This window comes from Phocoena sinus, chromosome 6 (assembly GCF_008692025.1).
Source record: "Phocoena sinus isolate mPhoSin1 chromosome 6, mPhoSin1.pri, whole genome shotgun sequence".
NCBI lineage: Eukaryota > Metazoa > Chordata > Mammalia > Artiodactyla > Phocoenidae > Phocoena > Phocoena sinus.
Genome location: NC_045768.1, coordinates 41,122,402 through 41,149,309, shown reverse-complemented (window position 1 = coordinate 41,149,309; position 26,908 = coordinate 41,122,402). Strand labels below are relative to the sequence as shown.

The 26,908-nt window shown below is 42.7% G+C and overlaps 1 protein-coding gene across 10 annotated transcripts in view; it reads left to right on the top strand.

Annotated features, from left to right (window-relative positions):
* The first annotated feature begins 6,467 nt into the window (after nucleotides 1-6,467).
* TLE4 (TLE family member 4, transcriptional corepressor) overlaps nucleotides 6,468-26,908 on the top strand; it is a 151,250-nt gene continuing 130,809 nt past the window's right edge. For 5 of the 10 annotated variants that reach the window (XM_032634295.1, XM_032634294.1, XM_032634297.1 and 2 more), the window contains exons 1-4: nucleotides 6,468-7,375; nucleotides 8,197-8,294; nucleotides 9,390-9,453; nucleotides 10,651-10,695. In XM_032634295.1, coding sequence (XP_032490186.1) covers nucleotides 7,331-7,375; nucleotides 8,197-8,294; nucleotides 9,390-9,453; nucleotides 10,651-10,695 — 252 coding nt within the window. In that variant the 5' untranslated portion in view covers nucleotides 6,468-7,330. Of the gene's footprint in view, nucleotides 7,376-7,624; nucleotides 7,902-8,196; nucleotides 8,295-9,389; nucleotides 9,454-10,650; nucleotides 10,696-26,908 lie in introns of those variants that run through there. The other 5 variants (XM_032634296.1, XM_032634298.1, XM_032634291.1 and 2 more) reach the window with 4 other exon arrangements.

Below are 26,908 nucleotides of genomic sequence, written 5' to 3'. Positions count from 1 at the left end.
AAAGATATAAAATAAAAAGATGGACTTAGAGACTGGGTCATTTGATTATTCATCAGAACATGAAAACAATTTTAATGAATTAGGATTTAATCTGCTCAATGGAGGAAATATAAAGTTAGCGACCATTTGCTGATTCACTTGTTCCTATCAAAATTCTCCTAAAGAAGATCCCATAGCATAGCGAGATTTATAAAATTTATTATTAGCCACAACTTACTCCCTAACCCTAACCCTTACCCTGTTTACTATTATAAAACAAAATGAAGAAAACAAAATGAAAAAAGATATTTTATATCAGAATTATGTATCATACTTTTGATATAGGAGTATAAATGTCATACTCCTTTCTGACCTAGAAAAGGATGGTTTGAAAACAGCAGAAAAGAAAACAAAACAACACTTCTTAGAGAAACAGTCCTGGATTTGAATATTACTCTGCAATTTGCAGGCTGGGTGGATTTATGCAAGTCTGGGAACCTGTCCAGTAGTCCGTGGGCTCACCTTTAAGATGAAGATGAGATGGAGATTGAGGCATCGAGGTAGATTATTTATATGACAATGTCTGGCACACTTAGTAAACGTTAGCTACCAGTGGGCTTGATTACATGAACCTAGCTGTGAAATAAATACAAGTCCTTCCTAGGACATACTAGAAGGCCATGAGGCAAGGTTCATAAGAGAAATTACAGGCTTTCTAGCCCCCTAAGTCTTGACCCTCAAAATCTTAAAAACAAAATTACACATCCCTTTTTATCACTATTTAAATTTCCAGTTGAATTGACTAATTAGTACTTTATTTGGCAGTTCCTTCTCCCTAAGCTATGACTTTGTATATATCTGGTTTTAATAATTAGTAAAGTTCTGGTTGTGCATGCAGTAGCTTTACAGATAATAAAAATTTAATTAAACTTACTTTGATGCAACTTTGATTATAAATTTTCCTAAGCATTGCATAAATAATTCAAAAATGTCTGTGACTAACATACTTCATTCAACAAAAAGTGAATTTTCAAAACTAAGTGTCAAATATGGTTGTTTGTGTTAGGCTATTGTAAACACCCTGCCCTCAAATGGATAGAAAATGTACAGTTAGGCTATTTTTTGCCAGTGCAGTTTTTACTATCTAGCGTTTTTATATCTTTGAGTAGATTTCTGAATCTGACTAATTCTTATAACATGATTCACATGTTTACCGTTTTGGGAGCAAGTTGTTAGAGAACACTGATTGCTGCAAAGCGATCTAAATGTTATAAAAATGTTTCTAAATACAATTTGCAATAAATATTTGACAATTCTTTATTTCACATTTTCAATGTCTTATTAAAATATACATGACAATTACCATCATAATAAATCATTTTCTACACGATAAATTATATGTCTTAAAACTTTCAAAGAAGATGAGATCCTCCCAGGACTTAAAAACAAACTGTTTCCTTTCAAGAAAGCATAAGCACCAAATTGCTTAAGCCTGTAAAGGAAAAATAGTCTATGCTACTGTTTAAATCCTTGATGAACGTCATTCCTGGAGATTATAAGATTATTCCAGCATGGCTTCCCTTTTAAAAGCCTTCATTTCTCTTTAAATTCTCTATGGATAAATTCTAAAAAGTGCCTCAGTTTGGATTATAAACTTAGAATGGAGAACGAGTGAGCAAAAATTGTCAGATTCAGAAATCAGCCCTAAGCTACAAAAGCACTGCACGGTAGTAACTGTGCTGGGGAAAGGTATGCCAATCATGCTGTTGGTAACTTTGCTGTGATACGAGGGGAGATGAGCAAGGAACATGGCTAGACTGAACAATGGCTGGGTGGCGACTACAATTGAGCAGTTCAAGGGGCAGCTCTAGTGGAGTGGAAACAAGTGGAATCTGAAAGCTCAGGTTTGATTCCCAACTTGCTTGTTTACTAGCTGTATAACTTTCAAGAGGCCATTGGTTTCTCTGAACATCAGCTTCCTGGTCTGTAAAATGGGATTTTAATACCCATCCATCCCATCTCTCGCTACCTTTGCATACTACCAGATGTAATAATATGTGGCAGCCCTAGGTAAACCCTTGTGGTCCATACAGAGGTAAGGTATCAGATGGTCTCTCTTGCGGAGCTATTTAATAAAACTCTATAATTAAATCATTCAAATCTTGTTCTATATAAAACCAAGCAGCGAAGGCGGGGGTGTCTCCATGAATGAAAATTTCCCAGAATATCACAGTCTTTTCTAAAAGTAGTAGTGCATTGGATCAGATATTACACTGTGAATGATGGCTCATTCACACTATTTTACAAGGATGTCTTGTAAAAAGAGAGTCATGTGATTTACCAGAAGTGTTCCAGGCTACATAACGTTGAAGACAAGTCCTGAATTGAATTATAGCAGTGGGAGCCCACAGACTAGCATTAAGATTATAGACCCTTACGGTTTTGCTCACTTTACAAGACAACTGATCAATTTTCAACAAAATGTGTCTGCTTCCACTTTCCCCAAATAATATTCATTCCAGAAGTTCATTTCTTGGGAAGAGGGAAAGAAGAGGTGATCAAGCTTAGCAGGTGATCCTGAATCCAAATCTATTCTATGTGACCAATGCAAGTCCCAAATTATAAAATATTTTTTGAGCTGCAAATGTTTGCATTTAGAACGGAGGGATCATACCTCCTTTATGGAGGAGAAATCAGAAAGGTTAAAAGAGTAGGCAAAGTTAACGAGATCATGGTTAATTGTGAATTTTCACAGTTCCATTGAAAATAATACTAGTCTTTCATGAATTACTTTCTCGTACAAAGCAGTATGGTATTTAGTTATACTTTCCTACACCTACCCCATTCCCCTGCCACCCATTTCAGAAAGTAAATCCGTAGTTTTTCTCCTGTAATATCTACCCTGCAAGCTGTTGTGATAGTTAGCATAAGTGGGAGCCTGTGTGAAGGCCTGGCAGGAGCAGCTGAATAGGTGTGAACCCTGCTGTTGTGACAAGTAAAAGGACTCGTGCTTAAAGGGCCCAGATCCATTTTCACAGAGCAGGCAAAGAGCATGGATACATTTGGAACTGAGAGGCAATAAATCAAAAATAGCCACATTTGCTGCTAAATTCCCTTATCCTGGCACATATTAGGTGTTCAATAAATATTTAATGGAGGAATAAATTATTTACAGCATATAACCTAAGGGGAAACAATATGTTTGCTTTGCATGTCACTTTAAGATTGAAAGCCCCAAGCTTAGTTTCCAACCTGAATGCCGCTTTGGAGTCCCCCCCACACCCTGGCCCCCACCAAGGCCCACCAGTGAGGTAGGGATAAGACAAGCCCTCAAGTGACGTCACAGCTTTGCTCAACAGTTTGGGAGAACTGCAATGAGAGAAGAGAAGACACTTTCTGTGTTGGGACCCCGGGCTGGGCTATGGGTTGCTTCACTTGGCATCCTTCCGAGACATCCCTGTGAATTATGTAGATCTGCCACATGGTCAAAATGTGAAACATATCCAAGTGCTGTATTTTAAAATTGTACTCAATAAAAAATAAACAACCTTATTTCTCCAACCACTCTTCCGTTGATACAAACTGTCAAGAGAGATTAGGAAGAAAGGTCCCTAATACAAGTATTTGATACTTCCTAACAGAGCATAGTTTCCCCTTTGTCCACTGACCCTTTCAATAGCTCTTCAGGTTCTATTATCAGGATTCTCATTCCCTGTCCTGGGAAATAACTGCATAGCATTTCCATAAATATGGCCCAAATGATGCTAAAGCTTTCTGTATTGACACAGCATGGCTTTCACTCATTAATGCCGTCAACAAATATTTACTGAGCACCAAGTATGTGTCAGACATCATTCTAGGCATTTGGAGTGAGGCTGTGAACATAACCAGGTCCCTGTTCTCATGGAACTTGCTAACATTCTGGCCAGAACGGGTAACACAGAACCTCCTACAGAGGTGGGTAATTTAACAAACTATTGAAAAGCTCCAGTGGGAGCAAATAGCCAACCCTAGAATAGTTGCTGGTGTTCTTAGAAGATTCACTGTCCTAGTGTAGAAACTATATCGCCCAAGACTTCTAATTTTTGGTTTCTGGGAATGTTTCAAAACAGTGCAGTCCAATGCAAATATGTGAGCGACATAAGGTAACTTAAAATTTTCTAGCATCTGGGTTAAAAAGGTAAAAAGAAAAAGACAAAATTAATTTTAGTAATATATTTTGTCTAACCAATTATATTCAAAATATTGGAATTTCAACGTGATATTATTATTAATTATTGAGCTATTTCACATTTTTTGTACTCACTCTTCAAAGTCGGTGTGTATGTGTACTTACAGAGCATCTCATTTTGGACTGGCCACATTTCAAGTACCAAAAAGCCATGTGTGTCTAGGTATTGGACAGAGGAAGTTCAGAAAACTGCCCGTGGAGTCTTTCATCCTCTTATTTTGGGGGTGGATGGGAAGATATATGCTGAATTGAAACATTCTGTGAACTCCAGTTCCAGGATTTTAGTAAACAAATTAGAGGAAGGTGAAGACCATCATAGCCGTCCTTAGAACCAGCCCTTCAAAGTGCCCAGCACAGAGAGAGGCCCATAGAATGTGCCAGGCTGGACAGTAAGTCATTGTTCGATTCGTCCACTGAGGCAAGGGATATCATTAAGAAGGGTTTTTCACGAATGCTGAGATATCTCGGCCAACGTCTCAAGTTAGAGTAAGCAAAAAACACTCATAAATACACATCCAAAACTCAGACCATTAGGTTAGCCAACCCCCGACTTTATCTGAATTCCTCCTGCCCGCTCCCCCGCGCCCCCCGCCATAAAAATGGTGAGAGGCAAGCTAGGAAAGTCGCGAGCCGAGCCGTGCAGCTTCCCCTTAAACCGGGGAGCTGCCCCCGGCTGGACGAGGACTAGGGTTGGATACACTGCCTGCCCCAGGCTATTCCTTCTTGCCATCAAGTCCACTCTCACCTCTTTAACCACTACCACAGGGATGTCCCTCCCTCAGGCTCTGCCCCCCGGACCGCCCCCACCTTTCCAGCCCTAGTGCCCCGCCGTGGCCGACCCGCCATCTCTCGTGCCCCGCGTGGCTTCCTGCCAGTTTCAACCGCGACAAACTTGACTTGCTCCTCCAAAAAGCGGGATAAATGAGGGGCGGTCTTCGTCCTTCTGATACGGGGGAGGGAGCATCTCGGGGCGTGGAGGGCAGTTTTCTTGTGCAGGGGGCCAGCACCTAGATAGATGATACTGTTTTCGCGCGGAGCGACTGACAGTCTCTGGGGTGCAGGTGCCTCTCTCGACAAAGTTTCAGACCCCTGCCCCCCGGGCCTCCAGCCCCACCCCGAAACTCCAAGGTTACGCCCCCGCGACCCCGGGTCAGAGCGTCTTGGGGAGCTTCCATGCAGAGTTGCTCGGGGGAGGCGGTCCCGCTTCGGGGTTAAACTGCAATCACAGCTCCCTCTGGGCTCGGGGAGGCGCCCCACCCCCACCCCCGCGTCCCCGCCCCTCACCCGGGTCAGCGTCTCGCAGCTCAGTCTCCGGCTCTAAACAAGAACAGGGGCCCGAATCCGCGTTCACACGGAAAATTATGCCGGCTCCAGCGGCGCGTAAAATTCATGTGAACCGAACGAAGTGGGATCGGCGTGATCCTCCCTTTCTTGTCTCAACAGGGGTTTCGCAGCGTTACACAAGGCCGAGCTTGTCTCTTTAAGGAGACATTGGACCCTAATTAGTCCGCATTCCTGGCGCGGCTCGGAGCAAGGGGCCGAGGGTGCTTGGGTTGGAGGGGAGCGGCTGGGAGGACGAGACTCGGAAGGAGATCTTCTGACTAGCCTCTAGTCTCACCGCCCCCCCCCCCCCCCCCCCGCCCCTTTATTTTGCCGCCACCATCGCTACCAACACCCAGTTCTGAAGATGCAGCCAGGGCAGCAGCAACAGCAGCAGCAGTCACCGCTGCTCCCAAGCCCACGTTACTTTGATTGACAGCCGAACAAATGTTTCCCAGGTTCGAACGCTCGCGCTAAGGAACTTCAGCCGAGGCGAAGCTCCGCCTTGGGCGGGCCATCTCCGCCCCGCCTCCGCTAACCCCGTCCTGTTCCATTCATTGGTCCGAGCCACCGACGACGCCCGGCCCCCACGTGGGTTCCAGCCTGGCCGGCTCCTCCCCGCTAGCTCGCCATTTGTCAGCAATGAAATGATGGGCAGTAACACAGACGGCGATTAATGTTCAGCCATCTCTGATTGGTTGTTGGAGACGCCTACTGCGCCGGGGTGGGCGGGGCGCTTGAAAATCGCCCCAGAGCGGTCGCGTGGCCGGCCGGTGATTGTAGTCAATCTGGCCGAATCCTCAGCTGCGGTCGCCGGGGGTGGACTACATCTCCCGGGATGCTCCGCGGTCCCCCCACGGACGGTTGTGAATATGTATCAGAATGTTAATGATTAGCCGCTGCTAAATTTGGTCAAAGAAGTCACCTACACAGCGTGTTGTTAGAGCTGTTCTGAGCGGGTGTTTGAGCTGTTGGCTGCTTGCTTTCCCCTCTCTCACACACTTGTATATTATTTTGAGGTGCTGTTCGCAGAGTTTGAAAAGAGAGAGAATTAAAAAAAAAAAAGCCGCAAGCGTTCCACTCTCTTTTATTTTTATAATCCCCTTCAATTTGGGGTTAAAAAAATACGAGAAAACAGGAAGGAAGAAAAATAAGGAAATGAGATGTGGTGAAAGAAGCTAAAAGGTGCCTTTTAAAAGATCGTTGCTGTGAGGTGAAAAAAAATCTCCAGAGAAACCAAAAAGCACCGCCGAGACCTCTTCCGAACCAAAGGAGTTTGTGTTTGCTTTTAGGAAAGAAGAGAGAGATCATTCATTTGGAGGAATAACAACCAATTAAAAGGCAAATAAAAAAAGTTTGGAGTGGGACGCCGAGCGAGCCAGCGAGCGAGCGGGTGGCGCTGCCGGCGGGCGCTGGGGCGCGGAGCTCTCACTCTCCCCGCCCGGGTGAGCGGCGCGGCCGCGGCGCCGGGCTCGGCGGGCACGCCTCGGCGGACCGAACGTCGGAGCGTTGCCGCGGGAGACGCGCGCCGGACAATGCCCGCGGCGGGCCAGTGACGCCCGCGGGGAATGCGGAGCGGCCCGGCTTCCCGCACCCAGCCGCCGCCGCCGCCGCCGCCGCCGCCGCGCGTTTCTGCCGCCCGCGTCACGCGAGACCCGGCGGGGGCCGGGACCGCCCGAGCCGCCCCTCGGACCCGGCCGGCCGCCTCCGCCACCGTCGCCTTCGCCTCCTCCTTCTTGGGGCCATTAAAGCCAATGAGCCGCGCGCCTCTGCCTAGCGTAGCCAACTAAATCGGTTTGGATGATTCGCGACCTGAGCAAGATGTACCCGCAGACCAGACACCCGGTGAGTGCGGGCGGCGGGGGCGCTGGCTCGCCCGGCGCCGGGGGATTCTCCGCGTCGCCTTCTGCGCGCCGAGTTGTGTCTTTGGCCGGAGGGGCGTGGAGGTCGGCCCGAACCCCGCGCCCCGCTCTGGGTGTCGCCCGCCACTCCTCCGCCTCCACTCCTCCCGGGCACTGGGGCACTTTCGGAGAGGGGGTGCGGAGAAGCAATTGAGTTGTAGCCATTTTCTTATTGTTGTCTTTGAAGCCCCTGGAAGCCGCGCGGAGCCGTTTGCCGTCCCCGCGCCGCGACTCCTGGAGGAGGGGTGGCGAGCGATGGAGGAGGCGCGACTCCGTGCCGGGGCGGGGAGGGCGCCCTCGGCGGCGGCGCGGCGGGTCCGGCGGCGGCTCCTGAGTGCGGGACGCCGGCCCCTCGCGCCGCGGGCTCCGGGGATCAGCGAGCCAGCCGGCCAACCGTGCCCCTTCCCCCGACCTGTCCGCGGCCCGACGCCATGGCGCGCGTCCCCCCGACGGGCCAGTTTCGATTCCGGGTGGGGAGACGGTGGGCGAGGCGCGCCGGCTCCTGGGCGCCCGCCGTTGACGTGGGAGGGGAGCGGGGTCTCGAACTTGCGGGGTCCGGGGCGGGCACGGGGACGCGGGGGCCCGGGGCTAGCCCGCAAGCGGCTTCCGCCGGGCTGTGCTGCCGGGGGAGGGGGCGGGAGGAGAGTTTTAATCTGCCTGCGCCATGACCCCCCTCCTCCTCCCCCAGCGCCGCGTGGTTTTCTCTCCATCTCTGCGCCTCGCTTGTGCTGTGGGCTAATCAAATATTTTATTGTTGTTCTTTAGGCACCGCATCAGCCTGCTCAGCCCTTTAAATTTACAATTTCCGAGTCCTGTGATCGGATTAAGGAAGAGTTTCAGTTTTTACAGGCTCAATACCACAGGTAACGATATTGACTTTAGCTGATCCTCCTATTTGCTTAGCTCTTGTCTTCCCCCCACATACACACACAGCCCCCCTCCTTTTTTTTTTTTTTTTTTGGCCACCACAAAGGTATTATCGTCTTTCCTTGTGGGCAGAAAAGGCAAGTCAAGGCCTCTTTTCTTCAGGCAGGTGTAAAGAAGTTAAGCGTTTCGTCCTTTTCCTGTAAATTAAAAAAAAAAAAAAGGCCGAGCAATCGAAACTGGCGAGACTTGGAAAACGCTGAGGCCAAACTTTCGATATTGATTTATCGGGGCCAGGAGAATGGAAGGTTGGGAAGGTTCTGGGGCCTTTTGACTTTCTTGGTTCTTTATTAATTACAGCGGGCTTGATTCCTTCTTACTTCTTTCTGCCCTTCTGCTGAAATACCAAGAGCCCAGAACCGTGGGAAGTCGCCAAGTAGGCGATTTCATTACTTATATGCTGAAAAGATGTTTTCGTCTTAAGAGACAATCATTAGACCTTAGAGTGCCTTTGAAATATTTTTCTTTCGCTGGATTTTCAATGACGTGTAATTCTTACTTCATAAATGCTGGAACCAAAACAAGGCACTGAACCCCATTCACGCCTTGCCCCTGGGTGGTGGTATTCAACCTGTCTCTGTGTTTTGGAGGGAAAAAAATAAGACGTCGTTCACAAGACATGCTTGATTCATATTTTTATTAATCTCTTCGTGGAACATTAAAGAAAAAAACTCCCTTGTGACAGTTTGGGGGACTTATTAGTGTTTGGAAATATAGGCATTATTGATGTTTATTTCCTCGTTCTTAAGTGAATGTAGTGAATATTCATTTCTGGATGAGATTATGGAGTTAAATTGGCTAGAGGGTTTTTTCTTAAAACAAACAAAAACCCCACATTTGATCCTTGTTGAAAGGGCAAGCCCAGGCTGGTTCCACTCACCCTTTTCTCTCCTGCCTGTTTGTCAGTAATGAGGGTGGTATTTAAGATAGTTGATTCGGCATTTTGTAGGTGATGATTTAGAGGAGGGAGTGTGTATCTGAAAGATGTAAGTCAAGATCTGCGTTGTACTTAGATTTCCTTATTTCTTGAACAGCCTGAAGCTGGAATGTGAGAAACTTGCCAGTGAGAAGACAGAGATGCAGCGGCATTATGTGATGGTAAGAAAACTGTATCACAGATTCAAAGTGCCTATTAGTTTGGGCTACCAAAGCAAGAATACGTTCAGATTGCTACAGGCTGCAGGATAGAGCACAGTCACAGTGCTAGTGCAGTTAAAGTTGTGAGAATGTACGCATTAGCAACCTGTAATTCCAGGATGTTATAACTTGCCTCTGACAACCAGCTTTGATTTGAATTTTCAAAAACTTTAGCTGCATGGGGTATAATTTTCTGTGCTTTGTTTTTACAGATTGAAAAAACAACAACCTGATTGACATTTTGTTTGGTCACAGGCAAAATGTTTTTGTGTTAGTGGTTTTCTTGTGTTGTTTTATTGCTCTTGCTCCAAACAGTTTTAACCGGATAATTTTTCAGTAAACTGTTAAAATTTTAATGTATTTTATTTCTTTTAAAGAATAATGGGTAAGAAAAGACACCAGACATCTTTTCAAATTTTCCCTCCCTCCTCCTCCTGCTGCTCTGTGTGTTCCTAGTGTGTGTATTTGTGTGTTTTCAATTTCTATAGTGTTACATTGGTTTGAGGAGTGTTGTAGTCTCCTGTATAACTGATTTGTTCTGCCAGAATTTCTGTAATGCCAGTTATACTATATGTTTAAAACATTCAGATCTGCTTTTTCAGAAGTATTACCAAGTGTATTCTTATGTTTGTTCATAAAGGCTCCAGAGTAACTCATTCATTTCCTATCAAGCCTTTTTTCTTTGAATGTATGAACATGAACAGTATGCTAAAAATGAGAAACGGAACTCTGAAGTAGCATCACCTCTTTGAACAGTCCTTGTCAAAGCATCAGCATTTGTATGAGACACATTGTTTTTGTTATTTATTTGCCCGCTGTGCCTAGGAATTGGGGCCCATAGGGTACCAAATTTTCATCAGACCTTCGTGAGTCATCTGCTTGTGATGCATAAAGACCACTGGAGATGTTAAGAATGCTATGTTTGAACTTGATTTTCTTAGTTTTGTGAGTTATTGTCTTAGATTCTGTGTGTTAAGGTGGCTTCTAGTTTATTAGGCTAAAGATAGCGGTAGAGTGTTCTTCCTGATGTAGCAACATTAATAGGATGGATATTTTGGTTTAGGTGAGGCTTTTATGTTTGCTTGGGGACTCTTTGAACAAACTAGGGAAATTGTTTGATGAAAAGCATGAGATTAATTGCTTTTCCTTCTTTGACAGTATTATGAGATGTCCTATGGGTTGAATATAGAAATGCACAAGCAGGTAAGCTATCATTTCTTTATAAGCATTTTAAATGACAGTCAGTAATACTGTGTGCTTTAGAAAGGAAATTGTATGTTTTGCAGTTTTATTCTGCACATTTTTTTGTGGCTACCTGTATTTTACAAGACCATGTACTGGAGAGAATGCTATTTTTTCAGGTGTGGTTCCCCATCTTTTTTGCATATTATCCTCATTTTAATCATTTAAGAATGTGATATAAAGTGAATGCATATTAAACTTTGTACACTTTCAAAAGCAGGATGCTAAAGTTTTAAAATATTTTTTTTTGAAAGAATTTATGTGTTTTGGGCATTGCAAACTTGTCTTATGAAAGCTTTTTTTGGAAAATATTAAGAAGTAAAATTGTAAATTGTGTGGAGCTTTCCTTGGATTGGTGTGAAAGAATGGATAGAGGGTGAGCTGGGAGGATCAAAATGAAATCTCCAGAGCTACAAAGGAAATTGATGTAAATTCCTTGTACTGGTCCCCTGAGGCTACTTACTTGGGTTTTACCAGGAACTGTAACTGTTCCTTCCAGAATTTGTACAGAATACATGAGCCTGATAGGAGGATGTGATAAGGTTCAACGCTGGGTCTTGGGTCTTGAAATCTAGCAGTTAGTTCAGCCCAAAGGAAAAAAAAAAAAAGAAAAAGAAAAAAGATAATGATTAGTCAGAAAGCGTTGAGAGGTATGACTGAACCAGACTTTTTTTTGCAGGAGACTGAATAAAATGGTTTGGTTTAAGTTTCCTAGAAAGAAAAATAGCATATATGTATAAATATTGTTTGGCAATAATAATCCCTCTAGGAGGCATTTATTTGTAGTCATCTAGTGAAAGTGCTTCAGATCTGGCTTATCAACCATTTCAGAATAGTTGTGTTTATGTGTTTACCTGCTGGGAAAAGATGAGGGAAAACTTAGTGCTTTTCATCTCTTATTTATACTCATGGTGGATGTCATTACCTTCTAAGTTTAAAAAATATGCAATGATCACATATTATTAGGCTCTTACTACTTATGGATTCCTTTTTGGATATGGTTAATTATCACATACCTGAAACATACTCAGATCTTTAAAAGATGACAGTTAGACAGTAAAAGCAATCAGATAGACAGTATTTGAAAACAAAAAGTTGGAAGAACAAAAAAAAGGAGTCGTCACACCGAGGACTTTATTTCAGATACCTTTTTTTACTTCATGTGCTATTTGGTTACGTCAGTATTAACATTATAGTATCATTGGCCGCATATTAAAATTCTTATTTTGGCATCCTTGTCATTTCTGTTTAGGTAAGTAATGTAAATACCTCCTGCTTAAACAAAATCCATCAAACTTATGGATGGGCTCCCCTTAGTTCTACCTTATAGGAATAAATTACATGAGAGATATTGTTTGTTAATTATCCTCAATACATGTCATTTTAGGTCTGGATCTTGTACATATCTTTTTTTTTTTTTTGTCTTCGTCCACCACCCAATACTAATTAGTGTCTTTTTAAAGATTGGACCAGATGATTAACGTCCCTTTCTTTCTTCTCCTGTATCTTATTATTTAACCATAACCACTTAGTTTTCAGATCTCCTTATACTGTTTACAGTTCTCAGAGACACAGAGCTTGTATGTATTTCTTTTAGGGGGCAGGGGGCGGTATGTGAGATCCCTTAATTTTACACATTTTATACTTCTGTAATTCTGTCATCTTCCTGTCCAGCTGGCCTCAAATGCCATCCATTTGAAATTGAAAATGGAGTACATTTTCCCTTTTTTTCTCTTGCTTTTAAATTCAATCATATCAAGAATCCTGAGGGCAGTTTATCACATTATGAAATACAGACAGCCCTGCAAACCACCTACTTATTATATTTTCTTTCTTTCCCCCCTTAAGCACAGAGGCATATCTGTCTTTATTTGTTTTCCTAGGCAGACAGCCTTGGTTCCTCTTGGCCTCTCTTCCAGATGCACTTGCTGGATACCCTCATAATGGAAAGCAGCAATAATGCAGGGAAGTTGCCCTGCGGCATAATTGGGCCTAGTTCTCAAGATCAGGTTAGGCTTATTCACTTATTAGATTTGTGTCTCTGAAGGGTTCAAGAGTAGGAGTCCCCGGAGTCCTTGGAAGAACCCTAGTAATTGGTGGCCCTGATATTTGAAACCTTTGTGTATTTTTTGGTTAATGCTTCTGTTCTTGGCTGCTGCCTGCCACAGAGTATTTATTTTTAGAGAAATTTTTCATTGGAACAGAAAATGATGGCTGTGATGGAGTCATGACTCTGTGACTTAGCAAATTGATAAAAGGACAGAAGCACAGAGCAGTGACAAGCAGGCTGGGGGGGGGGGGTCCAGTATCATGGTCCCTCCCCTTTCTGTATGATACTCGTTGTCAGTTACCCTGTGCTGGTTCTGTTAGACGACTGTAAAGTGAAACCTATGGGGAATTTGTCATTCTGAAATGAAAGCTAATGTAATTAGTACCAATTAAAGTACATTCAGTAAATTGGATTTAATCTTAATTAAGCCTGCATAATGTTGCCAATTTTTAACAATTATGTTTGAGAACATAATTAATTTAAATTTTGGTAACTGAGTAAATAGCATTAGTCTGGTAGAATTAGTTGATTTTTTTTTTTTAAAGGGGAACTCAGTGACATGACATGGAATTAGAGCATAAAATATGAATATAATTCTGATAATCTTTAGTAGGATCCTGAGCTGAGCAGATAAAGCTGGGGAAAAACCCAGAAAGGTTAAAGTGGAGTGTTCTAGACTGTAAAGTGAATTAATGCTTTGCCACTGTCTTAAGTTCTAGCATGAAAGTGAAGATGACAAATGGGACATGGTTAGAAATGGCATGCGTTTCATTGTGATATCTTCATAATGGGATTTTTTTAAATGAAAGAACATTGGCCTTTTTTCCTTAAGGATTTCCATCTAAGTTGGGTTTTTTTGTTTTGGATGGGACAGGTGGCCCGTGGTTTAGTTGTTACTTTTTTTTTTTTTTTTTTCCCCTCTGCTGATTGTTCTTTATAAATACAGTGTGGCTTCTTAATGGGTCAGTGACCGTGGGCAGAACAGGGTGATGCATGCAGTTGATAACATTGCTAAGTGCTGCTTGTTCCCATCCTTCACTCGTAATGCTGTAATTAAAGAAGACTGCCCTGATTTAATTTGATTTAATCTGGCAGCGGCAGTTACCACTTTAAAAAGTGAATATTGGATGTAGATTAGGAACAATGGGTATGTAAATTCGACCTGTAAGTGTATGTATACAATTATTATTTTTTTTCAAATCAGAGCAAGAGAACTCCTGTTTCACTACAAGCCATGTAAATTTTATTATGAGACTTGGGCCACAACCATTTGAGTGCTGCTAAAATATTAATTGAATAGAAATGAAAGGGCCTTGCCAACTGACAGGATATCATAATCATAGCCTCTCTGGTCGATGGTAAATGATGATAAATGACATTAGGAACCTTTTAGCAAACTGTAATAACTACAGGGAGGGAAGCAGTATGGATTTGCATTATATCTGATACCCTCTAGTACCAAGTGGATTGCCAATACTGCTTGTTTAGCATTTTCTAAGGGCAATAGGATATTGATTTCTGACTTACAAGGAACAGCTCTATTTTCACCATTGAAAAGTATTGCAGGTTGTTAAGAAGAAATTGACTTGAAGAGGCCGACTGCTGCCCATCACGGAGCAAATAAAGCAAAACTGCCGAAGCATGGTGGAGCAGCGAGAGGGGCCCTCAGCAATTTGTTGCTATTAATTTACCATGCTCGACAGCAAATCAATCGGCATCTACTTCATCTGCTGGAGAAAATGCTGTCCAGGGCAGATAAAAGGCTCGGCATGGTACAGAGAATAGACTGGATTGGCCAAAAGGAGGCTCCAGTTAATGTGTAAATAAGTGAAATCAAGGCCACAGTTGCAGAGGAAGCTGTTGTTAATTAGGTTGGTGAACTATTTTAGAAAGCAGCCAAGGATTTGGAGAGTAAAAAGAGATTTATTGAGGTTGAAGTAATATACGACTGGCATGGCATTCCAGCCTCGAGTGTACTTGATTCTAGGGTGCAGTAAATTTATTTGGGGACAGTGCTTGCAGTGGAAGTCAATTTGTTTAGAGTTGTGTTTAGACCAGATTTCCCATAAGAAAACTTTTTTTAGAGCATTACTAATTTCTTACACATCTCTTGTCTTAGATGGTATATGCTTGGATATGGAGGAGTAGATGTAGGAGTAGGTGTTTGAGAAGATAGGCAAAAAGGTGACTTGTATTCTTAGGCAGTAACTGTTTTTTTCAGGAATGGATGTGATTGAACTCTTTGTGTGATGATGAAAGTGAATTATCGAAGGTGGGAAGTTCTAGCTGGAAGTAACTAATAAACCAGTGAAAATTTTGCTGACGGAACTTTCTTTTGCTGTATAAAATTAGGAAATAATAATCTAGAGGGGCTGAACGGTGGTGGACACTGCTGGACTGGAAATTCTCAAACAGAGATTACAAGTGAAATCTTGATGATTGTGCAAAAAACTCCAGATACAATTAGAGCATGGGGAGGGGGTTGTGTTTTTATTTGTTTTTCATTAAGGTTTAAAGCCACCCTTTTCTAATTTAAGATTACTTATCCTTCAATAGTATTCTGTAATTAACCAGATGGAGGTTATTGGTGGTAAATTTTCCCCTGCCTCTCTGATTTGAACATTTTGGGATGAAGGCCAACTTAAGTCCTATTTTGTAAGTCTAGATATATGTAGATTTTAATTAATTTTTTTCCAAAACAGAGGTTCTAGCATTAGGACAGTTGATACCAAGGGGCAGTGGCTTGGGCGGGACCCATGGAGCTGTCATTTTACATGTCACAGGACCTTCAAGAGAAGCTGATCTGGAGGAGGAAATTTAACCTGTCAGGGCATGTGCATAATTAGGGGCATTTTCTGGATCACATGGGTTTCCCCTTTTTCTCTTCTCGCATGTTGGGTTCTTAATTTTCTTTCTGAGGTTTTGTAGAATACTTGAAGATTTTTCACCTGAAGCAGTGTTTGTTGAGTGGAATTGGAATTTCCTTTCAGTGGACGTAAATGTTTATTACATATCTGGGTTGTGCTTACCACTGATCTGGGCCCATTGCCAAAATTTTTTAATTCTCACAAAGATCCTAAGAAAGGGATTATGTCCCATCAAAGGATGATTAAACAGAATCAGATCTGCACAAGGTGATACAGTTACTAGGTAGTAGACAGATGAGTTTGCCTGGGAGGGTGTTTGCTGGGAGATGGGTCTGCCCTGGGTTGGAGATTCAGGCCCCAGCTCATTTCTGGAGTGGAGAGCCCCTGGGAGGCTGGGCTGGTGCTTGGGTTTGTCCTTGAGCCACTGAACTTCAGGCTTATACCCAGACCCCTGCAGCTCTGCCTAGAGTCAGGGCCAGAAGGCTTGGCCCAGGACTCTCCATCCATACTACTGTCAGTGGGCAAGAGGGCGAGGGTCGCTTTCACTTGGAGTCTCCCACAAATGGGGCGAGGAGAGCTGCTTGTTTATCAAGATGTTTACTTCCTCCCTGGGTAACCTATTTCTCATTTGTTTACAAACTTGCTTTTCCATTTAACTTTTATCTTTTCCTTGTGGCTTTTAAAACTGTGCCTGAAGACAACGGGCTGTTTGTTAATCACCGTCTTGTGGGTTTTTGAAGGGGGAAGCTGGGAGGGGAAAATGTGATGTTTTGTGGCCTCTTTGTAGTTCAGAAAGAGGTTCTTAGATGCAGGAAATTGCACACAACTCAAACTTTTAAATGAAGGCAAATGTTTTGCTTATACTGTTAAAAGGCTTTCTTTGCAGCATTCAACAAAGGGATATTTCCTTTCTCACTGCCCCTTAATCCCTACTGGATATTGCTTATTTTTGTTTAGCTTATTTATTTGCTGGGCAAAATTCTTTGTATCCTGAATAATATCATTTTGAGCCGGGTTGGCCTAGTGGACTGAGGGGTAAGATGCATCTTTTTAGGTGCAGTTCCAGCCTCGGTGACGCCGAGATAGTGCAGGCACTGGCCCATTGTTCTCACATTCTTCGTTTTGTCTTTCCTAGAATTTTACTTCTTTTTTTTTTTTTTTTCTTTTTCTTTTTGTACTATAGAATAGATAAAGTCATTTGGGAATTAAGTGTTTCAAATGTGTATTGAGAAGTAATTTGTGTTTGTTTTTAGTGAGAACATTTTTATTTGACATGACACTGCAGAGCCGGTGAAAGGGATGTAATTTTTAGAAGGTATTTTCCCTTGATCCCTCCCCATACCTCCTCTTAAAAAACTCTAGCTCTTTAGCTGCGGTGGCGGATCCAGTGGTCCTGTGGCTAAGTTAGGATCAGTTTTGTGAGCTGGGCTGTGGGAGAAAAGCTGGAGGGCAGCACGTGTAGGTGTGGGCAACTGAGTATTTATACTGATAATGATGGGTTGCGAGACTTAGGACTTGACTTGTTCAGAGGAAGTTCACTGCAAACAGAGCTCACCAAATTACTCATTCTAAGGGGGACGGGCCTGAGAAGTTTTAGTCAGAAGCGAAAATTAGAGTCGTTTTGACTCTGCCTTAGCAACAGCTGTCAGTGGTAGCTGCTTTCTATCTGTAAAGAGAGATTTGGCTGGCATTCATCAACACAAATCTGTATGCCCTCTCTGTTTTCGTTGGCCTTGACCCAGCATTTATGCCAAGCTTTTGCTGGTTTCTCTACCACTGAGCCCACCTTTCCTCAGAGAGCTGCCGTGTGTGACAGTACTCCGGTCCAGGGGGACAAAGGGAAGGTGTGGGTTTTCATAGCTGGTTTGTCAAAGAAGGTGGAAGAAAAAGACCCCCCAGACACCTCTGAGGTCCTCTGCCGTCTGGTGCATGGGTCACTTCGTCATCATGTTTGAGGATTTTGCCCACAAATACTTCACGGTTGTATTGTGGAGGGAGTTTCTGTGATGGATGGAGAGAAAGGCTGGCTGCTCTACTGGGCTCCACATAAAACCTGGCCAGCCCGCTGCGCCTCAGCCCCGGCAGCTTAGGCATGAGAGGCTGAGGCAAGGAAGATGGATATTGACTTTCTGATTTCCTAGCAAGCTTATTTCACTGAATTGTTATTATTCTAATTAGGATTCTGTTCTTATTTTCTACATATGTATTGTGCTTCTGAAGGTCTGTGGGTTATTTTGGTTAAAGAATTTGAAAATGCAAGGAAATATAACTGGAAAGAATTGTAGAAATTATGAGCACTAGTACCCTGTAACACCCTTTCTTTACAGAGCGCTTAAGGCGCTTTATATGTTCTCCTTAATCTTTCTGATGTTCCTGTAAAGCAAGTAGCAAGCTTGGATCCATGTATTTATTTAAATAGCTTCTGTCAGTGGAGTACCCGACAGTTTGCCAAGCAGTGTCATTCCACTGCCCTCCTTGAACAGATGACACCGAGGCTTAAGGACTTAAGAGACTAGCCCAGTGTCACGGTACAGGAGGATCAGCCTGCAGGCGGGGAGACCAGGGTTCACGCGGGTCAGCGGACACCCGAGGTGGCACAGCGAGAGATGTTGGCAGAAAAGGAAACAGTAGGTTTCTTGACTCCACTTCCAGGGCTCCCTTCACTGACCGCGCTGTTTCCAATCAGCAAATAGTGCGCCTGTTTCTGGGATGTCCTCGGCTGCATGCAACACGAGACGATGGGGACGCTGCCGGCCCGTCCATCCAAGAAGTGTTAGAGTGTCACTCTAGCTAGAGACCTGATCTGTGTGTTTGTGTGCGAGCACAGAGCCTCCCTCTCCTCCCTGCTATCCGCCCAGAGTCCAGGCCCCGCCGAAAGGGAGGCTTGGGATCACAAATTAAAATACAGAGTCTGGATCCACTTTGAGCAGAGCGCTTAATGAAACTGGCTGTTTTTGCATTCCTAAAGTATACTGTGCAAACACTAGATGTGAACTTGTTTCTTGCCAGTCTGCTCTCTCCCACTAGAAGGTAAGGCTCCGTGGGAACAGGGGTGTTTATTGTTCTCTGCTGTGTCCCCAGTGCTGAGAACTGCCTGTCACACAGTAGGTGGTCATGAAATATTTGGTGAGTGAGGGAATCCCTGCATTCAGATCGAGCTAGCCAAGAATACACGCGATTTAATATTTTTAAGGGCATATTGTGGTTGTAGGATAACAAACGCTGAGCTTCCAAGCCTCGTTAGGCCTGTGGTGCCTACTTGTTAAATTTGTGGAAAAATGACAAGTGGAAAGACAAAGTAAAAGCAACTGAGCTCGGTTTGCTTTTTAGGAGTGAGTGAGGCTAGTTAAAGAAGAATATATGTGTTTTAGCATGTGGAATTTGCCTTCTTAAAGATGAAAACGTGAATCTTTCCTAACTGAATTTAAAATTCAGTTTGGACATCACTCTATCACTAGTCACTGTGTATCTGAAGAATTCTTTTACTATTAATAGGTCTGTGTACATGTGGTTTGAGTGAGTGTGGGGAGATATTGATCTTAGCCATACTGTGGTGTGTTTAGCTAACTTCTTTCCAAATCAGTAAAGTTGCAGGCTTCTGTTTCTTTTCAAGGGACAAGGAACTTTGAATATATCTTAGTTTTTTATTGGTGGAGATGGTACCGTGTCGTTACAAGAGTAGTAATCGTAACAGTAAGTGATTTTAGAGAGCTTGCTGTGCAGATAATATTTTATTCTTACAATAACCTTACGAGGTTATTACTGTATATTATTATTTCCATTTTGTATATGAGGAGGCTGAGACACATAGAAATTAAATAAGTTCTTGAGATCAGCCAACCAGTAAAATAGATCCTGGGTTTGGCTCAGTTTCAGATCACTGGTGTGATAGATATTTCTGTCAATTCTCCAGACATTTCAAATGCTCTGCTACTTCCCCCAAAGTACTTGACTGAGTCAGGAGATTCAGATTCTAGTTCCGACCTTGCCAGTAACCAGTTGTGTGTTATTGCTGAGTACCTTAACTTCTTAGGACTGTACTTTTCTCAGCTTAAAATTGGAGTGTAAGTGAACACTGAGATCTCTTTTAGTTCCTTTGATCTAAAATGACCATTTGGTTTTGGTTATTTTCTATGACCCAATGAACAGAAGTGAGACTTCTTTTTAGTCTCAGAAAGTCCCTTTTAACACCTGGTTTCAGAGTTTTTTGTTTTTTTGTTTTTTTTTGTTCACGCCGCGGTTGTCGGGATCTTAGTTCCCTGACTAGGGATAGAACCTGGCCCCGGTAGTGAAAGCTGAGTCCCAACCACTGGACCACCAGGGAATTCCCAAAAATTATATGTATTTTATATGTATATAATATAATTCCAGTGCTGCTTTAAAGTGATTAGTTTTTATGCTTTTCATTTGGCATGTATAGTGTTCGAAAATTTAATCGTACAACTTCAGAAATAACATGAATTATAATGTGATCCAGTAATTTTCTCCCAAAGTGTTAAGAGGGGGGTGTACATGTAGTAGTTTATTACCTGTTGTGTAATTAGCTCCTGGGATTAGTTATCCTTCCAGAATCCAGTGCCGATGTCAGTTTCTTTAGCTGAGGTTTACCCTGATGACACTGTAGGCCTGTAAACTGGCTTACAATGAACTTGAGATCTTAAGTCCTTGGGTTTCTCACATTGTCCTTTACTTAGAGAAGGTTTGGACTTTTCAGCTTGGTTTATAATAAGTTAACTGTAATTAAATAAAAGAAGGGGGAAATGTATAATCTTGACCTTTGATGAATCAAGGACATAGTAGAGCTCAGTAGAGATCATAGTAGAGATCGTAGTAGAGATCCATCGCTAAGATATAAGCTCCAAAGAGAAGAATGTGTTGTGTTACTCCTGTATTTCTGGCATCTGAAACGATCTTTGGAACTTAACAGAGGAAATGCTGGAGCAACTGAAGGGATGGTTTAATTTTTCATTGCACTGCATTTCCTGTAGTAGAGTGTCAACCACCAGTATATAAGCTTTGTTTCTGAGCTCTTAGGCAGGACTCTTAGGGAGAGTAACGATGGCCTCGAGAGGCAATTCGAGGTTAGGAGTTTCATTGCAGTTCTGCACAGGCCCTTGAGCTGGCAGTTGGGCAGTTTTAAAATTTAGGATTGGATTCATCTCCAGATGAATGGAGGTCCAGATGGGGGGGTCCTTGGCTGAGTTTTAAAGTATCCACAAAGTCCTTGAACTTCTATGCAAAATTGTATGCCTTCTTCTGTGGAGAAGAGTTCATAGCACTCACTGATCCAGTGAGGAAACCTGGACCCAAATGGAGGAGTTTGGGAACTATTTCTCTAGAGCAGTGGTGTCAAACAGGGCAGTTCCTTGCTCCCAAGGACATTTGACAGTATCTGCAGATATCTCTGGTTGTCACAACTCAGAGGTGCTACTGGCATTCTAATGGGTAGAGGCCAAGCATCAGCCTTGTCTGAGATAATTTTTGAGAGAACCTGTCAAACCATACTTGTATTTTCACGTTTTCTTATGCTTGTTCTCATGATGATTAGCAAAGTAGGGTTGTTGGTGGTGGTGGGTTCTTATTTCAGGTTCAGAATGAGGGTGTTACATGGTCTTCTGTAATCATCTTTTTCATTGGAAATTTCTTGTTTTAAGTGAGGCCCATTGTCTTGGCTACCCATTGAGGGTCCGAGAATGTCTTAATTCTTTTTTTTTTTTTTAAGTTTTTTGATGTGGACCATTTTAAAAGTTCTTCTTGAATTTGTTACCAATACTGCTTCTGTTCTCTGTCTTGGTTTTTTGGCCGTGAGGCATGTGGGATCTTAGCTCCTGACCAGGGATTGAACCTGCATCCCCTGCATTGGAAGGGCGAAGTCTTAACCACTGGACTGCCAGGAAAGTCCCACTCTTACTTCTTAGCTCCTTTCTAGGTAAACAGTTTTTCAAAGTGTTGTCCTTCATTAGCCTTCCTTTGTCCATGCTGAACAGTCCCAGTATTTCAGCCATTCTCTGGGATACCTGTTGGGTTATTACCAAGATAGGATAGACTGGGCCACCTGAGAATTCAGCATAACACCTTGGCCTGATCTACCCCAGCTGAAAAATCAGGGCAGATGTTGCTACCAAATAGTCCTTCTGCTCTCTCACTTAGCTTCTTGATTGGGTCAGAGTGCATTGTGCTTGTGTTTGTCTAGTCCTGACCACATTGTGATAAACAAAATGGAGCCTTGAGTTTTCTAAGTAGCCTGGGAGTCTACTCACATGGGTTTATTATATTTTTGACTATTTGGGCACTGTTCAATGAACATGTTTTATTGGGGCTTAATTTTTCCCTTCGCATATTCCATTGTGCCGTGCTATGAATGCGGGTGACTGTTCTAAAGGCTTTTGATTTGGGGGAGCATGTAGAACTGTTTGGGAGTTTGGCTTATTACCTCTAAGTATGTCTACCTTGGTTAACCTCAAAAAATATTATAGTTCACCTAAAGTGGCCAATAAAAAACATGGTGGCATTTTCCACAGCTGCTTGCTTAAGCAGTTTTTGGCCAAGTTGGGAAGACAGAGTGCATGTTTGGGCTTTTTAGTGGAAAAATTGTGTCCTGCACTATTCCAGAGTGTCCTTAAACTTTCTCCTTTATGTAGGTTCCAGGAATGTGGAGATGAGAGCTCTACTTCCTTGTAAGCCTTCAAAATTTTTTTAAAAAATTGTTTACATTTTTTGAGGTTTCAGATCTGGGAGACTGGGCCACACATAGTACATTTATGTACAACAACCTTTTTAAACGGCAGCTCACTTGCAAGTGCTTGATACGGCTGACCTTAAGAAGGAGACCCATTGTTAGGACATACTTTTATTAGAGATGTAAGCATAGCCAATAGGATTTCTTAAAATCTAAGCAATAATTTAGGATATTTTGCATCAGTTTAGGACGTATATAGAAAAAAATTTGGTAAGATCTTTGTTGGATTTGTATGTGAGATGGTATTCATGCCAACTTCCCAAGATTTATAAATTCCACTTTTTCTTTGATATTTGATTTCACAGTTTGGGGGCATGCATTTGTTGTTTTTGTTTGTTTGAAGCTCGTGCAAAAATAAACTTTCTAAATTGAAATTTTTAGCTTCTCAAATTGAATATTTAGAACTAGACCTACAGAGATTAAGATTATAACCTAAAGACTTAAACCTGAAAGGAACTGAATCCTCATGAGGTTGTTTATTCTTCCTTCACTGGGAGAGTTGCATGGTTAGGAGTTGGCAGTGTTGGATACCTCAGATGGAAGGCAAAGGCTATGGTGGCTTATAATGGTTCGTTCAGCAAATGCTAATTGACCTCAGACTTTGTGCAGGGTGCTTTGAGGGTTAGGGAGTTAGGGGAGGTAGAACTCTTGCCTCCATGGATTCTAATCTTTTAATGGCATTTCGACCAGTGTGAACAGTACATGGCAGTGTGTGGTGATGGCACACTTGTGACATAGGCAGAAGAGGAGGAAGTGTTTCTGGCTTGGAAGTGATTAAGAATCCTTTTACAGAGGATGTAGGGACATTTTAGTGGGACCTCAGAGGAGGAGGTCTCTTCGGCAGGAAGAAAGGAAAGGGGAGGATTCAAGTGGAAGGCACAGAGACAGGAAAGTGTTGTCCATGTTTAGGTGGTGGTTACCATTTCCACCTTGGTTGGTTGGTAGAGGAGAGAATGGTTGAGGTGGTGGGTTTGGGAAGCATCATGGAAGGCCTTAAATGCTGGTTCTGTTACATGGGCTATTGAGGGAAAGCATAGGGAAGACAGTAGGGCAGGGACTGTGTCGGTTTTGCTTATTTGCTCTATTCTCAGCAAGTAGCATGGGGCCTGGCAGAAAATGTTCAGTAAATGGTGGTTGAAATGATTTGAGTGGAGAGGGACATGAAGGATAGAGGCTGGGTTGAAGAGGTGACAGGTACTGGAAAGGAGGAACCCAAGTGACCCCCGCAGTTCATTGAATGAGGGGTGTGGAAATGAACAGAGAAAGGCCCTAAAACATTGACCTCTGCACTTTCAGAATCAAGGTACCATTAATAGAAAAAGAGTCCTTGGAGGGGAAACTTGGTCTTGATTATGCTAGGGGACGAGGTGCCTAGGGAGGAGGAAGAGTGATACAAGGAAGAGGAGGGAAGGACAGGGGGTTTGTTGCTTCTCCCCTGCCTTCATATCAGCACCTTCCCTTCAACTCCTGCCAAGTCTGTTTTCTTACCAAGAACTTCAGGTATTCTTTTTCAGCAAGATTTGTATTTGTGCCTTAATTCTATACCGAGACCACAGTGGACTTTGCCAGGCAGCCCTTTGTGGTCAGTGGTTTTAGGAACTTACATTTTAAGGAAGGTGTTTGACCTTTGTGTCAGTGTATGAGAGAGATTTTCTTCATCATTTTGCTTGATTACTGCCATTACCTTTATATAGATATAATAGTGGGAGTTTGCAAATTATCTGATTTTGGCTTTTTTCCTTTTAACGTTTTTTTTTGACATTAAAAATAGGTACAGAATCCTTTAAATTATTCATCAGCTGTGGAAATTCTGCTCCAGTCATTCTTTTCTTCTGTTGCTTTTTATTTTCTGTCATTTGGCCAACAACTGTGAATAGGTCAGTGATTCTTTATCCTTTTTGTGTTGAGAAATTTTATGTAAACGCGAGGCTGAGTCTGTAATTGTCTTGAGAAACTACTATATTTCAATAATTACTCCCATTGTCCATTATGTATGAGCTATATACCAAAATTACAACGGATGCTTTAGTCAATGTGAATTACATGTGTGTGGTTAATTTCCTTTTTTTCCTAATGTGAGGCATATTCTGTATTTTAAACTTTTTCCTCCTTTAAGACACTTGTCTTAAGCTGCTGTAGTTGAGTGAAAACAACAGTGATGGTAAGGAAAGTTAAGTAAACATGAAATTAAAAAGGCCATAGAGTACATTTTGGTAAACCAAAATACTGCTTGGTGGCATAAAGCCACAGATCCATTCCAGAAAAAAAAAAAAAAACATGCGGAAATGTGGTTTCGCTGTCTGTCATGCAGTCTGTTTCAACTGTCAGAAACATACGTTGCTTTATGGGATATTTTTTTCAAGTCTGACCACAGCTTTTAATTTCCTTCACTCCACCCATACCTCCCACCTCACCCCCATGTATCTAGTGCTAATTTATGGGCATTTTAAATGTAATGACATCAACACCAAAAGGGTCAGCAGTTGTGGCAGAAGTTTTTTTTTTTTTTTTTTTTTTTTTTTTTTTGTGGTACGCGGGCCTCTCACTGTTGTGGCCTCTCCCGTTGTGGAGCACAGGCTCCGGACGCGCAGGCTTAGCGGCCATGGCCCACGGGCCCAGCCGCTCCACGGCATGTGGGATCCTCCCGGACCGGGGCACGAACCCGCGTCCCCTGCATCGGCAGGCGGACTCTCAACCACTGCACCACCAGGGAAGCCCGTGGCAGAAGTTTTTTGTCTTAGGTATTCCAAGTATCACTTCTGTACTTTTGGACGCTTTTACCAGAACACAGCGATTGTCCTTGTTTTTGGACTCTTCGATCTAAGTTAAATTGAGATCTTTAAAAGGTGGTTTCGGAATGCTTTTTTTTCCCTTATTTTTCTTTCTTTTTTTTTCTTTTTTTCCCCTAAAGAAATAGTATATTCACATTAAAGAGATTTTAGAAATAAAGAAAGAAAAAGAGTCAGCCACAATCCTGCCACTGTGACCTAGGCAGAAGCCGAAAGCTGAGTCTTCACTGTGTCTCCACCAATGGTGTTGTGGCTGATGGAGAATTATGCCCCCTGCCACCCCCAGCATCGAAAAAAACTGGCCAAGGTTCAAGGGGTAATACGTAAAATAAACATAAGTATGTTTTGGTTTCATTTAAAAGTATGAAAAAGTATATACCAAAATGAAACCTTAGATCTTTAAAATTAGCTTGATTTATTGGTAACTTTACAGTTCTTCAGCTTTTTTTTTACGGGCAACACAATCCTAAATATTTTTAGATCTACTCCTATTTCAGCCACTAACTTCCTGTGATCTTGGTAAATCATCTAACTTTTCTGAGTCTCAGTTCCTCATCTATATCCATAAAACAAGGGAATAGGACTGGATCAGTATGTTTTATAAGATGTTGGGTCCCGGGCTCCCCAGCCTGGGGCCTGGGCATCAGTGTTTTTGTAAAAGTTCCAGGGGTGATTCTGATGTGCAGCTGGGTTGAGAACCAGTGAACCAGAGCAGTGCTTCTCAAACTTTGATGTGCCTACAAATCACTGGGGATCATGATAAAATCAGATTGTTGCTGCAAGTCTAGAGTGGTACCTGATATTGTCCATTTCTGATGCCCCATTGATGCCCATGCTTCTGGTCCACTGACCACGTTTTTAGTAGCAAGGAGCCAGAGACTCTCCAAAATCTCCGAAATTTCTTCCAAATCTGTTATTTTTTATTTCCATGGTGTAGTTTGTTGTAGTACATGGGAGTCTGTGTGCTGTTTGAATGAGACTCTCCACTTAGGATGTCAAGATTGATAGGTAGTGTGGTATCTCTGCGTAACCTCTCTTTGGTTAAGTTCCAGACAAGCATCTTTGGAACAGTTCAGCAGATAGAAATAATTTTAATGGTATCTTGCTTAGGTAGCTTGGTTGAGCTCCAGCTGATGTTTGGGGGTTGTTTCATTGCTAGAGAGATGAGGGGCACTTTTCATTTCTGCCCCTCTCTGCTCACTGAGACCCCAGTCTGATAGGTGCTTATACTTTCAAATTCTGGCTCCTTTCTTCTCGTCCTTCATGGCTGCCCTGCTCATACTGTCCTCTAATTCCTGAGCAATATTTTGGGTAAATGGGCAAACAGAATCATGAAGTAGTATATCTTGTTGTAATTTGGTTTCTCATGTTGGCACATTCTTTGCAGAAAAAGAAACAAAGCAAGGAGAACTCCAATTTTGGAGTGTATTTTGTTGTGAAAGATGTGAAAACATTCTTAAGCTGTAACATTTGTCATGCTCTCCTTTAACCCTGTCATTTAGAAATAAGAATACAGTATATAATTGTGGTATTTTATTTTTGTTTGTTGTTGCACAGCATCAGACTAGGAGGCAGCATGATCTTGTAGGAAGACCCTGTGGCTGGGGTGTCTGCAGAACTGATTTCTAGACCATCACCTACCCCTTACATAGTTAAATGTTAACTGTGGACACTTGCGTCTCTACACAAACCAGGCAGGGGATCAGGGAATGCTCCACTTATTGGAGCT